At 37.1% G+C, this 15,638-nt stretch overlaps 1 protein-coding gene across 1 annotated transcript in view; it reads right to left on the bottom strand.

Moving 5' to 3' along the window:
• LOC105488215 (cubilin) overlaps positions 1-15,638 on the bottom strand; it is a 313,890-nt gene that overhangs the window by 211,778 nt on the left and 86,474 nt on the right. The window contains exons 23-27 of the mRNA XM_024794869.2: positions 14,328-14,520; positions 12,862-13,022; positions 11,985-12,166; positions 10,856-11,012; positions 8,078-8,265 (exon numbers count right to left, since the gene is read on the bottom strand). Of these exons, the coding sequence (XP_024650637.2) occupies positions 8,078-8,265; positions 10,856-11,012; positions 11,985-12,166; positions 12,862-13,022; positions 14,328-14,520 (881 nt within the window). The remainder of the gene's footprint in view (positions 1-8,077; positions 8,266-10,855; positions 11,013-11,984; positions 12,167-12,861; positions 13,023-14,327; positions 14,521-15,638) is intronic.

Below are 15,638 nucleotides of genomic sequence, written 5' to 3'. Positions count from 1 at the left end.
TTGTACCTCCTAAGTTCTCTTAAATCCTTCAATCACATGCTTCTTCCCCAGCAATGGTGAAGACCTGGAGCCCTCTCTCTCCCTTGGCCTATAGCAAACCTCTTACTGGGTCTTCACCGTAACTCTTACCTCCCTCCAGTTTATTCTGGCAGTCAGAGTGATTGTTTTAAAAGTGCAGATCTGACCACACCCTTGAAAGACCTCCTGCTGCTCTCCAGGAGGTCACCGAAACTCTTAACGTGCCCACCCTGCTCTGCAGGCCAGGTCCCGTCCACCTGAGAGCCTCACACTGCTCTCCTTCCAGTCCCTCACATCTCAAGCCTCCTAGCACCTGGTGTGTTATTCATCCTCAGGGAGGCCTTTCCTGACCCACAAAGGAGTTCAGTCCCCATCTCATGCCTTCTGGGTACACCATAACTTTCCCTCCCAGCACTTAACACTGTCTGAGGTTAAATTTTTATTGTGTGATAAATTGATTAAAGTGTGTTTTCTCCATTATTACAAGGAAAACTGATGATAAAACAGTCATATGTCCACAGCCTAGGTGTCTAAAATATATCCTACTGACTGGATGCATGGATAAAGAAATGAAGAATGTATATTTAGGATAGTGACAGCCTGAGGAAATACTACAGCAAACACAAAACAAAACAACAAACCCTGCTTAATTGTGTTTAATTTGGCATATCCCAGATTTATTAGAATGTAGGTCTCTATTTGTGAAACATCTATCAACATTTGTGGCAGAGACAGTTATGTGGCTTCCGCAAATTGACTTCCCCTTCCTTTGGTTTCATGAACTACCACATGGAAGCCAGGAACACGTACCTGCCTTTGACTCTGATGTGATTAGAAATAACCTAGTGTTGCAGTAAGCATCTGCGAATGTATGAGTTCTCCATAACAGCTAGCATCACTTTAAGTATTGACAGTATCCCATGAGCCTGATGTTTCTCGGTCGTGGTATATGGAAAATGTTGTTCAGGCTATAGACATGGAGAATATGGATGTGAAACTGAAAGATTCAGGGATAGTGGTGATTTTTCTTCATCCATTCGTCCACTTGGAATGCATTATTTTGCAACCGAAAGGAGGACATGGGAGTGCAATAAACTGTGATATAAGCATCTAGGGTGAACAGGATGACATCAGCAAGGATTTGGCAAGAGATGAAATGCACCTTATAAAGACTGGAGGGAAATGCCTTTGATCGAAGTCCCCCACATAATCAGGAGGACTTGAAATGGACTTTAGTGGAAAAGGGGAAGGAATAAGAAAATCAGTTAATGGAAGATGACAGTGGCCAAGGTGCCCGATAAGGAAAAGGGAGAGAAAGTTTAGAATCAGAATACAAAAACTGTAAAGTGAATCTGACATTTTTAATATAATGAGGTAAATGTAATAACAGTATGACCAGGCCTTGGTGAGATAAAATACATAACTCAGCCATAGCAATGGAAGAGCAAGTCCTCATTGGAAAGTAACATTTAATAGCAGGCAAATGTATGTTAAGAAGATGCCTATTAAGATACTTTTCCCTCCCCAGGAGACAGCATTGAAGTGAGGATAAAACAGGCTATTTTGGTGGAAGTGGGCTATGAACAGTGGTCTCAAGTGCTAGACCAGGGGCTTGTGCAAAGCTTGCTCTTGGGGAATCCTCAAGGATTTGATTAAGTCTGGGGTGAGGACTAGGAATAAATTTTTCTAACAAGATCCCCAGATGATTCTGGAATGCAGCCAGATTTGGTAACCAGTTATAAGGACGTTATCTTCCCACCTCAGCTTCTTTTCAGTACAGACTGCAATCATTTGAAAAGGAAATCTATCAACACTAATGTACCAAAAGAGATCTACAGGGGTGGTAACAGGGAGACTGTTTCAACCATATGGACACCTATGAGATGTCTTCTTCCCAAAAAAATGTAGCATTTGTTGAATTCTTTATATGCTCTCCTCATATAAAGGAGACAGTGAAGAGAAGTGCAACTCTGTACTAATTCTGGCGAGCAAAGAAGTGGTTGTTAATACGGAAGTGACCAAAACATTAGAAGACAGTGATCCCTTGCCTTAACTTAGAGCCTGTGATGGTTGACCACTTAACAGGACTAAGGTTTTGGGGATTCAAACTTCAAAACAAGATATAAACCTATAGATTAAAAAAAAAAAAAAAAAAGCAAAAAACAAATGAAAAAGTAATTGAAAAAGGAAAGAAAATTCTAGAAAATTGGCAAATTCTGAAAACCTAAATTCTCACTACAAAATCAGGAATAATTTTGCAGGGGTGCAAAAAAAGGAGAACCCTCTAAAGAAATCAGTCTAAGCAGAAACCCAAGGGTCTACATGGGAACGTTCTGACCATTTTATGGGTACACATACAAACTAGCTAAACTTTGGGAAATGGCACAGAAAAATATCGTTGAACATTAGAAAAAAATGTCTAATTTTAAGGCTATGACTAGGGCAAATGAAAGATGGAAACATGGATGGGATTGATGCTTTCAGAAGAGAGTGTGATGTCAATGAAGAGGAGGTAGAAACATGCCTAGTTTGATTTTGAAACTGGAAGAAGACACATGGAATTCCAGTTTAGAAGATAAAACAGTCAACTCCTTTCAGTGAACTTTTCCAGGCTTAAGGGAATTACATTCCACGGCACTGAAAGGTATAGTCGTCACAGGGCTGATTTTGTAATCTCGGTGAATTCATGGGTGCTTAATTCATGGTTAATGTTTTTGACACGGCCATAAAAAAGAGCAAGATCAGGTCCTTTGCAAGAATGTGAATGGAACCGGAGGCCATTTTCCTTAGCAAACTAATGCAGGAAACATAAAATCAAGTACTGCATGTTCTCACTTATATGTGGGAGCTAAGTGCTGAGAACACATAGACACATGACGGGGAAACAACACGCACTGGGGCCTACCTGAGGGTGGAGGGTGGGAGGAGGGAGAGGATCCAAAAAACTAATAAGTACTAGGCTAAATACCTAGGTGATGAAATGATCTGTGCAACAAACCCCCGTGACACAAATTTATCTATATAATAAATAAGTTCGGGGTATGTGTACTGCTATTAGGGTAGTGCACATACCCTGAAATTAAAAGTTAAATTAAAAAAAAAAAAATGTTTTAGCGTTTCAGCAGAATCCGTGCCCCTGCTCACAGGTTCTGCTTCTGCCCAGAACATAATCTGTGAACATCACTGGCTGGAGGGCTTGGTTGCACTGCCCTAAGGGGTACCGTCCATAGGCAGGCTAGACCCAGGCCTTTGCTGTCGAGCTCAAACACGTGAGCTCCCTGTGCTGGGGATTTGTCACCACAAGAAAGTCTGGTTGTATGCAAGCACTTAAGGTCAATGATCCTGTAGGGTCAAGGCTGGAGTGGCCACGTTGTTGAAGCTGAAATTCTGAGGTTGCTGAAACTCAGAGGGAGCCTTTGGGGAGAGACGGGAATGGGTGGGAATAGTCAGGGAGCAGGAGCAGAGCCTCAGGAAGTGGGAGTGGAGAATCCACCTCACTGCCTTGGCTTCCCACCTTCTCTGGGCTTCTCAGCCTCTCCTGTGTGGGGGGAGGTGTGAGCCTTCTCGGAGTAACCAGACTGTCACACGTGCCTGTCATCTTCATGTGGCTCAGATTGTGTTTCGGTGCCGCTACCAAGAGTGCAAGCCCAGGCAAGGAGAACCAGCAGGGCTGCCAGAGGGCTGAAGGGAAAACGTTCCAGCTTCCAAGATGGGGAAAGATTCATTCTAGAATCTCGTAGGTCAGTAAGATTAAGAGTAATTTTTGGAAAAATTCTAAATTAGACACTAAAAATAATTTGTCAACATGAAGCAAAGAAAGAGGTAATTATAATAAATGACACTTGCTTATTTATGGAGTCAGGCAAAACATTGGTTTCTCTTCGCGAGAGTATCAATAGAATGGTAGACTTGGGGGCTGCGGGAACACCCCCCCACGATCCCTGTGAGAGTAACAGGAAGTTGTGAGAGTGCCCCCGCGGTGTGTGGTGTTATGGCTGAGAGCATCGGTGTGGAGTCACAGTGCCTGCTAGAAAGCCTGCCTTGACACTTACAATTTTTCTGAATATGGACAACCTATATCTGTCTCACTTTTCTCACCTAACGAATGCGGACAATATTTCTTATAATACAGGGTTGCTATGAGAATTATCTAGCAAATAATACATGCTGAATAGATATTAGCTTTTATTACCTAGTAGTTTGAATAGTGCTATTCCAAAAGCACTTAATAACAGATCAATTTTAACCAAAAGGACCTGTTGTTTAAGAGTATTTGAAATAGATGCAATCTTGTTTGACATTTTTATCAATTATTTTTGAAGAAGTACTAGGTCAGTGGCCAATGAGTCTATATGCAAATGAATAATGCTCTGAAAAGGAATGAATGAAGATTTAGGGAGGTCATGATTCTCAGACAAAATCAAATCTGACTCATTAGGAACAATATCTCTGTTTAGATTTTTTAAAATTATATGAGCTAAGGCTATAAAGTCATAATAATTTGTGTAAAAGTGATATGGAGATTATAAATGTTGATATAGGCCAACATTATGACTTAGCTACAATAAACCCCATTTAACTTCAGCATACAACACCAGAAATATATGAACTGGATAATATAGTTCCAACCTACTTGGCCCTAGCCAGGTTTAGTTGAACTGTTGCATCCAATTCTGGGGCCACATTTAAAGAGGAACTGACATACAAGAGAACATGCAACCTAGTATGTCCCACACAGGCAAACTAGATGAGGACCAGTTAGGGAAATGAAGGATAAGGATTGGAGAAAAGAAGCCATCACTTACTCTGGTTTGTTACAGAGAGCCTCAGAATTCAGGGAGCTAGACTTCAGTCTACACTCTCTCCTCTTCATGCCTTTTTGCACTGTTTGGTTCCTGCTCTCGCCACCCCACAAACACTGCTCTGACCAGAGTCACACTTATCTCCAAAGGACCCTTCTGAACCATGAGCTCTCTCGACTGCTCTTCCCTTGGCTCCCATGACACAATCACCTCTTTTTTTTTTTTTTTTTTTTTTGAGACAGGGCCTCACTCCGTCACCCAGGCTGGAGTGCAATGGTGCGATCTCAGCTCACTGCAACCTCCGCCTCCCGGGTTCAAGTGATTCTCCTGCGTCAGCCTCCTGAGTAGCTGGGACTATAGGCGTATGCCACCACACCCAGCCACAACCACCTCTTAGTGTTCCTACTTCGTCTTCTCACTACACACATGCTCCCTGTTGACTTAGCAAATATCTGGGCTTCCTATACATCTCCGTGTTGATTTCTCCCAAATCTACCATTTCCATTTCTATATTCAATCACTCGTTTGAAATCTCTTCTGCATGAAAACTCAGACTCAAAATAAAATGGAAGACTGAAATCAAGCTGTAAAATACAGCCAGAACTCTTCAGGTTGATTCCCCATGTTTGCATGGGTAAATGGTCTTACTCCTTTAAGCAAACGGTCCCTTCTCCCACTGCATATTTTATTTCTGGATCTGAAACATTTTGTTTTGCCCAGAGGGTGAAATAATAAAGGATGGATTTGGTTTCCAATGGAACCTTTACCAATCCATACCTCTCATCAAGCCGGGATAGTACCTGACCAGCACCTATTGAGTCTTTTTATAGTTTCCATTTTATTAGTTCAGACTAACTAAATTCTGGCTATAATAACAGTCATCCAATTGGGATTTGGGGAAGTCAGTTGAAAAAAACCCTGTAACTAGAAGAAGCGATTAAAATAATGGAAGCTAGATTTCTGTGTTTGTGAGTTTTCTCTCTGTTAATGGTTGGTTGTGTGTTAAAATTTCCATCATAGATCAGCTATTACAGCTACTGCTCTGGTCTGACCTCTTGGCTCGCAGAGATGGAAAACAATCTCCTCCCTCTGGCAACGGCGCCGTTTTTTGGAAGGCCTCTCTGAACTTCTGGTTCTCATTTTGTATTTTTGCTCTTTCACCATCAATGTTGCACAAGAGAAATGGCATGACCATAACATGACAGGCACGTCATCCATAAGGGGCTCTAATGAGCTACTCTGCAGTTGCTGGAACAAGCATTTTTTAATTTGAGTTTTTAAACACCTTTTTGTTACCATTCCATCCTCAAATGAGTTCAAAGAAGTGGAGTTCAGGTCCTGGAAATGTTTCATCTCATTTCCTCCCCACTCTTTCTGCCAAAGCCTCCTTTAAAGCCTAATTCAAAAGCATCCTCCTTTCTGTAGCTTTCTCCATTACACTTTACCAAAACATGATTATGGTGCCCAGCACACTGTTACACGTGCAATGCTCGGCAAGGTCATGAGTTCTAGTTCGGTTTGTGCTCAAATCTGTAGGATTGCACTGAATGTGTAGGATGTCATACAAAAACGCCAGTTTGGAATTCAATCTTTCTCATTAACTAGTAGCTATCATTCAACTGATACTAAAATATGATTGTGATACTCATTTCAACTTGAACTGATTGAACTCCTGTAATGTCTCACCTGTATAATTAGTGACTGGGACAAAGTTAGTAGGAGACAGCACAGACCTTCAAGAAGCCCACAGTCCAGGAGGGAATCAGGATAGTCCTAACTGGTAAAAAGAGGTATGACCAACTGCTGTGTTCACGGTATAAACAACGGGCTTTGAAAGCAACTTTTCTGCTTTTTCTAAAACATGAACAAGGTCTCGCTACGTGAAGAAATGGATACCTAATCTAGGTAAATGAAAGGAGATCAGTCGAGCTCCAGGTCAAGGAAGGTGGACTTTAAAACCATTGCCAAGTATGTGCTTGTAAGTTTGTTTTATGTTGTGTCATATTTTCTTAGAATACTGGTAAACAAAACTTTCTAATGGGTAAACGCTATGGCTAATATTTCTATAATATTGTACTTTTGTAGATGTAAAGCAAAATTTTTTCCCAAAAAATTATCTCTGAAAAACAAGGGAATCTCCTTATAGTTAGGACCTCACAGAGTCTCTCAAAGTGCAGAATGCTTTGTTTTCACAAACAAAAGTGCTATTTGGAAACTATATGTTAACCTCAAACAACCTCAACCAATGCCAATTTTCCTATAGAACTTGTAAAAACACAATTAAGAACATATTACAACATATTTTTTTTTTTTCTGGGAATATGACCCCAGAACTGCAAGCAATGGATGTTGAAGTCTTTGTAAGTAAGACTTCTAAAAATCACTGACCACCTTAAAAAGAACTACCTTAAGTCACCAGGCTGCTGGTAGGTGGGCAGGTGGGAAAAAAAATGTTCTGTTATCAGAGCAAGTACTTATCACTTCAGAAAGGGTATCTACTGCAAACATTATATGTGGAGTTTTTGAAGTATTATGTATTAACAATATAGACAGAAATAAAGATAATGTGTTAGATGACCCAAAAAGTGATTTTACTGATGATGAAATGTAGATGCCAAAATAATCTCTCAATTTATAGCCCTAAAAGTTACATATGCAAGTTATCAAAAAGCTTTTTAAAATAAAATTTCTTATTGCAGAAATAGCAGATCACCTTATATTCAAGGTTGCCTAATATTTAAGCAACATTTATTGCCTAAAATTACATACAGACAGTTCAATAAAATGTTACTAGTGGTCATCATTATAACAATTGAAACTTCAATTTTACAAAAATAAAAATATACTGAAATGAACTTACATTTAAAAATAAAAACAATAATCAAAACCATGATACCTCATACTAGGCAAATGACATCTTAAATAAATCCAAGATACCTAAACATTTTCTGATCTCTTATACACAAAGAACAAACATAAAAACAATCAACAAAAAAAAGAGGTTATTACTCTCCTTCCATATAAGTTAAATAATATGAGGTCAATCTGTCCAGAAGTTACACTGAAACCTAAAAACACAGATAGTTCTCTGTATTCACAATTTAATACATTAAATATGAAATATACCTGTTCAAATACCATGGGTGGTTGGTGTGTTATAGATGCACGGGCAGAATTAGGGATTTGATTCCAAAAAGCATGATGGATTCTAACTTGATCTGAAAATGCAGTGATCAATTAAGCTTTATAATACATACCTCTAAATAATCTGTGGAGCAGTTTATGTGATATTCCAAGTCGAAAGCTAAAAATGTGTAGTTCACAGTGTTGCCTGTAGTTGCCCGGATGGTCCAGTTGCAATGCTGATTTTCAGAATAAGGATTTGGATACCCTATACTCTCTAAGATGCCATAGGTTTGATTGACTATTATCACATTCTCACACGCTGGAAAAAAAAATGACTGTTAAAAACCACTATTATATACATCATAATTGCTCCGAGATTTTCCTTTTAAAAAAAAGATAAAAATCATATATGTATGTATACACATATATAGGATGTGCGTGTGTGTGTGTGTATATATATACACACACACAGACACACACATATATATTTGGTGCAGTATTTTCATAGTGAAAGGATTTCCATTTAGAAGAAATGTGAAATAATACTGAAGTGAATTCAAACTAAAGAGTCATGAAAATTAAGTAGTCATATTAAAATAGGCATCGAATTCCCTTGAATTTGTGGAGAGCAGAATAACTTGATTCTATTCAGGGATCAGTCTGATTTGTTTGTTAGAGAAGCGCATTCAACGCTCTGTGCTGCCGCTTTTTTAATGTTAACATTTGGAAGGGACAGAAATTCTGACTTTTAAATTGAACAGTTTAAAAACCCAAAATCTTATGTGAGTGCTAAAAACGAGTAACAACATGGCTTTGTTGAACATTCAAAAGTCTGCGTGAAATTCACAACAAAGGCTCCGTTCTTCCTCTAGTTAGTCATCAGGAAGTACCAAGCGAATAGACAGAGTATAAAGGATTTAAAGAAGAAATGAAAATGTGAAATTAAAAAAAAAAAAAAGCCTTCAATCCAATGGAGGCATTTTCTTGAGCTGAGTTTTCAACAAAACCAAACTAGATACCTCTAAGTATGTCTAATCCTGGGTGCCCAATTCAGCCGATCCTAATGACTTAAACAAGGAATATATTATCTCTATGATGTGCAATAAAAGAGAATGGGAAATAAACATTATATGGAATGAGCTGTCTCTGAAAGTGGGGTTCATAGATGTATTCCTACTACAACATGCTTTCTGAAGATGGGTAGAACACCATTTATAACTTTGGTTTAAAAAAGCGTACATTTGTGGCTCTTCAAACTTTGCTTTGTTGGAGCAGGGAGAATACTTAAACCCATTCTGTTTGAAAATCTTTAGGTCACAGCTTTGTACATAAAGGATTTCTAAAGAATAATCTTATTGTTTTAGAAGCCTGTGAGAAGTTACACCTTTTAGGCAGATAGGGATCACGTGCCTCGATGACTGGGGCAACACAGGGCCCAGGAAAATACATTCCAGTAAACCACATGGGCTGCTCTCAGCACTCAGACCTTACACTATTTGTAAATCTCCAATTTCCCATGGCAAATTTTACAGATAATCTCACTAGTTTGCTCTGATTTTTCCTCTTATGTGCACTCATTTACACTTTCAGGGTTCTGAAATTATGAGAGAAAAGTAAAATATCTCAGAAATAAAAAGAAAAAAAGAAACCCTTAAACAATCTGATTATAACCAAGAAATAGATTAGCACAGCAGTAATAAAATTAGAGAAATGATTATATAGTAAAACAGATGTATCTCTGATAGAATTTGGGAAACCTTTTTATACACTAGTGATACATTTCTGAAGAAAAAAAGCTATATATTAAAACTCAATATAAATGATCTAGGATTCAGACTAATCCCCAGATGTAAATGAATGTGAATCTTAAAATTCATACATAATCAAGGTTAAATGTTATTACTCTTTCAATTAATTCAAGGGATATTGTGTATTCAGATAACAATTTTGTGACTTTTAATTCCATTTTCAGATAATTGCATAAAATTATGGATAAATTTTGATTCTGTGGGAAAAGATAATTGTGTAAAATTATGGATAAATTTTGATTCAGTAGAATTATATTTCCAAAACCTAGACTTTACTTTGATAAAGTAAAAGTCTTTATCAAATAACAAATTCAAGAAAATACTGACAGTTTTTCTTGAATGTCCATTTTGGAACTAACTTCAAAAAGCATTTAATTCTAGAGATAGAATGCAGGTTTAGAGACCAGCTAATTTAATCTCCTTTTCTAAAAGAAGAAACTGTGGGACCACAAAGGAAAGTGATCTTCTCAAGGGTTAGGAGCCAGAACAAATCCCAGGCCCCTTGACATTTTGCTCAATGTTCCTTTAATTTCACTATGTTGCTATATGGGAAAAGTAGATTTAAAATGGCGTCTGTACAATAGCCAGATTTTTCTACTGTAAAGAACATGCTTATTCCATGCACGAATCACATGGACCACAGTTTTCCTTAATAAAATTAAGGTACCTTTTAAGGTAGAGAGTAGTGTGAAAGAATACTATGTACACTGGAATAATATAATGTACACTGCAAGATTGCAATGTGTGATGCAAATGAAAAGTTATTGGTCATTAGTCTGTTACACTGATCTTTCATTGAACTGCAACTCTCTCGGCATATTAAATACTCTTTTAAGTTTCTATAGTTTGCCAGATGTTTTAGTTATATGAGATTAAATTTAATACATAAGTATTTCTCCCTCAAATGGAGTTAAATTTTTCACGTAAGAAACTAAGATGAAGTTCAATTGCTCACACCAATGCATTACACTTATTTCAGTTTGTTTCAAGAGTTTGAAGGCCCACTCTAGGCACTGAACAGCCAGTATACGTACTTACTCTGCCAGTATTCACACTTACTCTGCTGGTATTTACACTTACTCTGCCAGTATTCACACTTACTCTGCCGGTATTCAGCCTCAAAGCCACGTCCTTGCTGACCTTCATCTGTCCTCAGTTTTATAAACATGCTATCTCCACTAGAACGAATAAGAGGTGGTTTCTCATCCCCACAAAGCTGAGTTAGCAGATGAGAGCTGCTACTTGGGCCATCATATACCTTTAAGAAAACATTTTGAATGTTAGATGGCTGAGACTATCAACATTATGTAAAGGACTATAATCCAGAAGTGAGAAATATAATATATATATATCTTTACTATGTATATATATTATAAATATATGATATGTAATTATATATAAATATATATAATATTATAAATATTAATTATATATTTATAATATAAATTTATTTAATACATATATTTATATATGTATTAAATATTTATATATAAACATAGATATGCATAAAATAAATATATATCTATATAATAAATATATTTTTTGTTATATATATGACATCACAAAAGAATAGTCATGAAATAAAATAACTTTACAAATTATATTTAGGTATTTATAAATTCAGGCCATAAACTCAGGCAATTAAGCTGTGGATATGTGCAGCAGTAATAAACGTGTGAGCCTACATTGAAGGCTGAAAATTGAAAATGAAAGCCTAATACACATTGTAATGCCACAGCTGATATCAATTGTCCTCCTTGTTTTTGATTCCATAGTTTATGATTCATGACATTTCAATACATTTTTATTTAGCTTTTTAACAAATGAACAATGGTGAATTGCCGTACTGTGAAAAGTCCTAGTTGAATGACTCCAATTATCTTCTCTACTTCATCAAAACTATCTTCTAAATTGTGATTTTTTCAATGCATATGTGGAAATTATATAAATAATGATTATAATAAATCCCATAACCCCTTTCAGGAGATTTTCAGCATATCTTAATAGTCTATGGTCAATATATTTTAAATACTTAGTGTATCGAGCCATTCAATTCTTCGAAGATGGTCATTTTCACCAAATTTCTTGTATGTTTCTATTTTGTTTGAATTTTTATATGGATGTTCTGTTTAGATGCTCCCCTTTCTTGAATCTCCAAAATAAAAATAAGCGCATTGTGTGTTGGGTGAGATGGGAGCAGGGAATGACACAATGGAAACATTATACATACAGCCAGGTAATCTAAAGTGCAGTTTGGATGATGCTCCAAGTGAAAGTCTTTGAATTCCAGTTCAAATGTGCTGCCGTGGCTAGATTTCAACCACCAGTAGCATTCAGAGCTGTGGTAATAGGGCATCGGGTAGTTGGGAGATACGAACGTGCCGCTTGAAGTGGTGAGATTACCCCCGCAACCTAGAGGAGAAAGAAATGGAATGACACACACCCTTTTCCTTTTGGGGAATTGAATCCTTTTGTCTGTATTAAACTGGTGCCACTCTGCTATCCTTTAAATCAAGTTATACAGCAAAACAGCATCATGAAAGAGTAGTTAGCCTACAAACCCAATTTCCTTTTTCTTTTTTTTTTGAGATGAAGTCTCACTGGGTCATCCAGGCTGACGTGCAACGGCATGATCTCGGATCACTGCAATTTCCACCTCCGAGGTTCCAGCGATTCTCCTGCCTCAGCCTCCCCAGTAGCTCAGATTACAGGCACCTGTCACCACGTCCGGCTAATTTTTGTATTTTTAGTAGAGATGGGGTTTCACTATGTTGGTGGCTGGTCTTGAACTCCTGACCTCAGGTGATCCCCCTGCCTCGGCCTCCCAAAGTGTTTGTGAGTACAGGAGTGAGCCACAGCACCCAGCCCCAATTTCCATTAATGCAATTTCCTTATTCTAACCAGGATTCTTATTTATTGATAAAAAGAAACTAGAACTTTCTCCCTTTGTCTATTAAAAAGAAATGGCTGCTATTAATTTTAAAATATTTGCAATACTGAAGTTTAAATACAGCTGGGCAAAATGGACAAGTGGTGAACAGAGCACGACAATCCCAGAATCAAGAAACCAATCAGATCGGTTTCTCCAGTAAGCTCTTGCTATTTACCTGTTGACGACCCATCCCAATAAGCCGAGAATCCAGACCTTGTGTCTATTTGGTCACTCTGAAATTTTAACCATAGTTTGTTACTATGAGAGATGATTGTTGGGGGTAGATTTGAGCCACAGAATATTCCCAGCAATGGTGATTTTTCATAGCCTCCATCTCTGGCAGAATACAGAAATTAAAATGTATTGGGTTACTGAAAATATTACTGTATAAACATTTAACATAATTTGAACTTTGGGATTGCAAACATTAGCAGTTTATCAGATGAAGCAATTTCTCTCAAACACTACTCTTACTCTAAAAAACACGATTTTAACTTTTAAATTTTTTTAAATGGTATTTGAATGACTTCATAAAGAATGACCATCATTCATGGTTGGCATGGTGTTTTATATAACCAATTGCAAAGGGAGAGAATGCGTTTAATCTTCACCTTTCAAATAAAGCCTCTGGCAAATGTATCAGAGAAAACAGGATAAAGAAACTATACTATTAACAATATAAACATACTGCTGTATTTCACAGAGAATCTTTCAATGTTTTCCTTCTGATTTGGAAATTTTTGAAATTTGATATATTTAGCAAAATTCTGGAAATAATTTTTTCCTAAAAACTCTTGGGCCCTTAAATCTAGTTTATAATCTATAGCTTTTTCAAACAAACAACAAAAAAGGGATTTATTCAACACCGAAGTACAGTGAGTAACTGCTGTAAATTAAGAAAATTATGTCATTTTAGTATGATAGGGTCCAATTATGATTTCTTATTTTAATACCTTACCTTATATTATAGAATAGCATTTATTATAATACATAAGATTCCAGATTTTAAATCCCAAATAAAATATTTGATATAGATGCCCACCAGAATGATTAGCCTAATTTAACTCAAAGTAGTGGCATAGAGAGATAACAACATATAAGTGAACTTACTTTTAATGCAAATATAACTTTTTAAATACATTCTTTCAAAGTGACAATAAGAAAGAATAATGCCTTGTACTGAAATTCACAAGCCTAGACTTTTATTACCTGAACAGGAAAACTTTGTGAAAACTTTAAGACTGCTATCCTGCCATCATTTTATAATATAATTAGATTAAATGAACAGCAAACAGCCTAAAATTTACATTGATTTTACATAATTAAAGTAGGTATTCAACAGCAGCAAGTTACATCATTTCAGAGTAGTAGCACATCTGTTTCTTTGCCCAGATAAAATCTGGAGTTTATTTTCGAGTATTTCCAATAAAAGAATCACTTCAAAATAACCACTGAATCTTACGCAATTCCTGTATTTCTCCTAAGTCAGGCTCCAAATGACAAACTTGATTTCTTGCAAGAAAGTGCACAGCAGGGAGCTTTGCAGAGAATGACCATATTTTTTCCTTAATAGTCGTAGGAAAGATTATTAATGAGAATAAATAATGAAAAGATTATAATGAAATAAATAAAAGTGCTTACCTGATTTCCAGAAAATCTGTATAGTAGTTTCCACCAATGGCTTCCTCCAAGGAGAAGTTTGTGAAGTGCATTGCAATCTGTTGGCCAGTTCTCACTGTGATCCTATAAATGCATTCCCAGTTGTTGGGGTAATTATTGGGGAAGTTTGGAGAAGTTAATGTCCCAAAATCATCTGTGTAGTCTTGCAAACATGCTGTGAACAGAAACAGACCATACGAGAGAAAATAGAAAATATTGTTACATTTATAATACATCCAGTAATATGTATTTCATTAATTTGTGCCTATACTTGATTTTCAATAGGCCATTCTGGATGTGCAAATAAAGATTTCATTCTGAAACAGTTTTTGTAATCTTAAAGACAAAATAATTACCAACAGTAAATCTAAGCTATGGAGTGGAAATTGTTACATATGTCTTGAGTAAACAACCCTTTAAATCTTGAAAGTGTTACTTTTTTCTAATCCTTGCAAATTACCATACACATTAAAAATTAGGATTCACTGCAGGAGGGCCTAGAAATAATTCAGTCTTGTCTTTTCATAAGCTTCCTTTAAAATGGTTTTTGCCAAAGCATGTATTTATGAGAAATGACAAAGCAGGTGCCCCCACCATGGGGTGAACAATAGGGGCCCAGGCTCAAGGACCAGAGTGATCTTGAAGGAAAAACCTCTCAAACACTGACAAGCTCTGCAGCCTTGGGAGAGTCACTGTACTTCTCTAAGCCTTAGTTCCCACATCTCTCAAATGAAGAGGGTTGCTACCTTTGAGTGTAGGTTTAAGAGTTAAAGATAATGCATTACAAGGGCTTGGCCCATTGATATGCGCTCAGTAAATGGTGGTCATTTACGTTATAAGGAAGACATTAGATCATTTATAAAACATTTAGGATAGGACCTGGACAATTTTGAAGTCCTAAATAAATACCTTCTTTAAAAACTTTTCTGGTTTAATAGTTTTAACAGTACCTATTCAGTCGATTCTGTGTTTACTAACACCCACTCAATCTCCTATGCCCTCCAAATCGGAAATATTTTACAAATAAAATCTGGTTTGAATGCTTTTGTTTTTGTTTTGAGACAGAGTCTTGCTCTGTCGCCAAGGCTGGAGCGCAGTGGCGGGATCTTGGCTCACTGCAACCTCTGCCTCCTGAGTTCAAGCGATTCTCCTGTCTCAGCCTCCCCAGCATCTGGGACTACAAGCATGCACCACCATGCCCAGCAAATACATGCATTTTTAATGTATTTCCAATTGCATCCAGCCATAACCTAAATCTAGGGTATAGGAGTAGACAGAGGTCTCCTACTGAAA

Source organism: Macaca nemestrina, chromosome 9, assembly GCF_043159975.1.
Source record: "Macaca nemestrina isolate mMacNem1 chromosome 9, mMacNem.hap1, whole genome shotgun sequence".
In the NCBI taxonomy this organism is placed as follows: domain Eukaryota; kingdom Metazoa; phylum Chordata; class Mammalia; order Primates; family Cercopithecidae; genus Macaca; species Macaca nemestrina.
The sequence above is the reverse complement of the archived record's forward strand: the minus strand, read 5'-3'. Positions and strand labels throughout refer to the sequence as shown.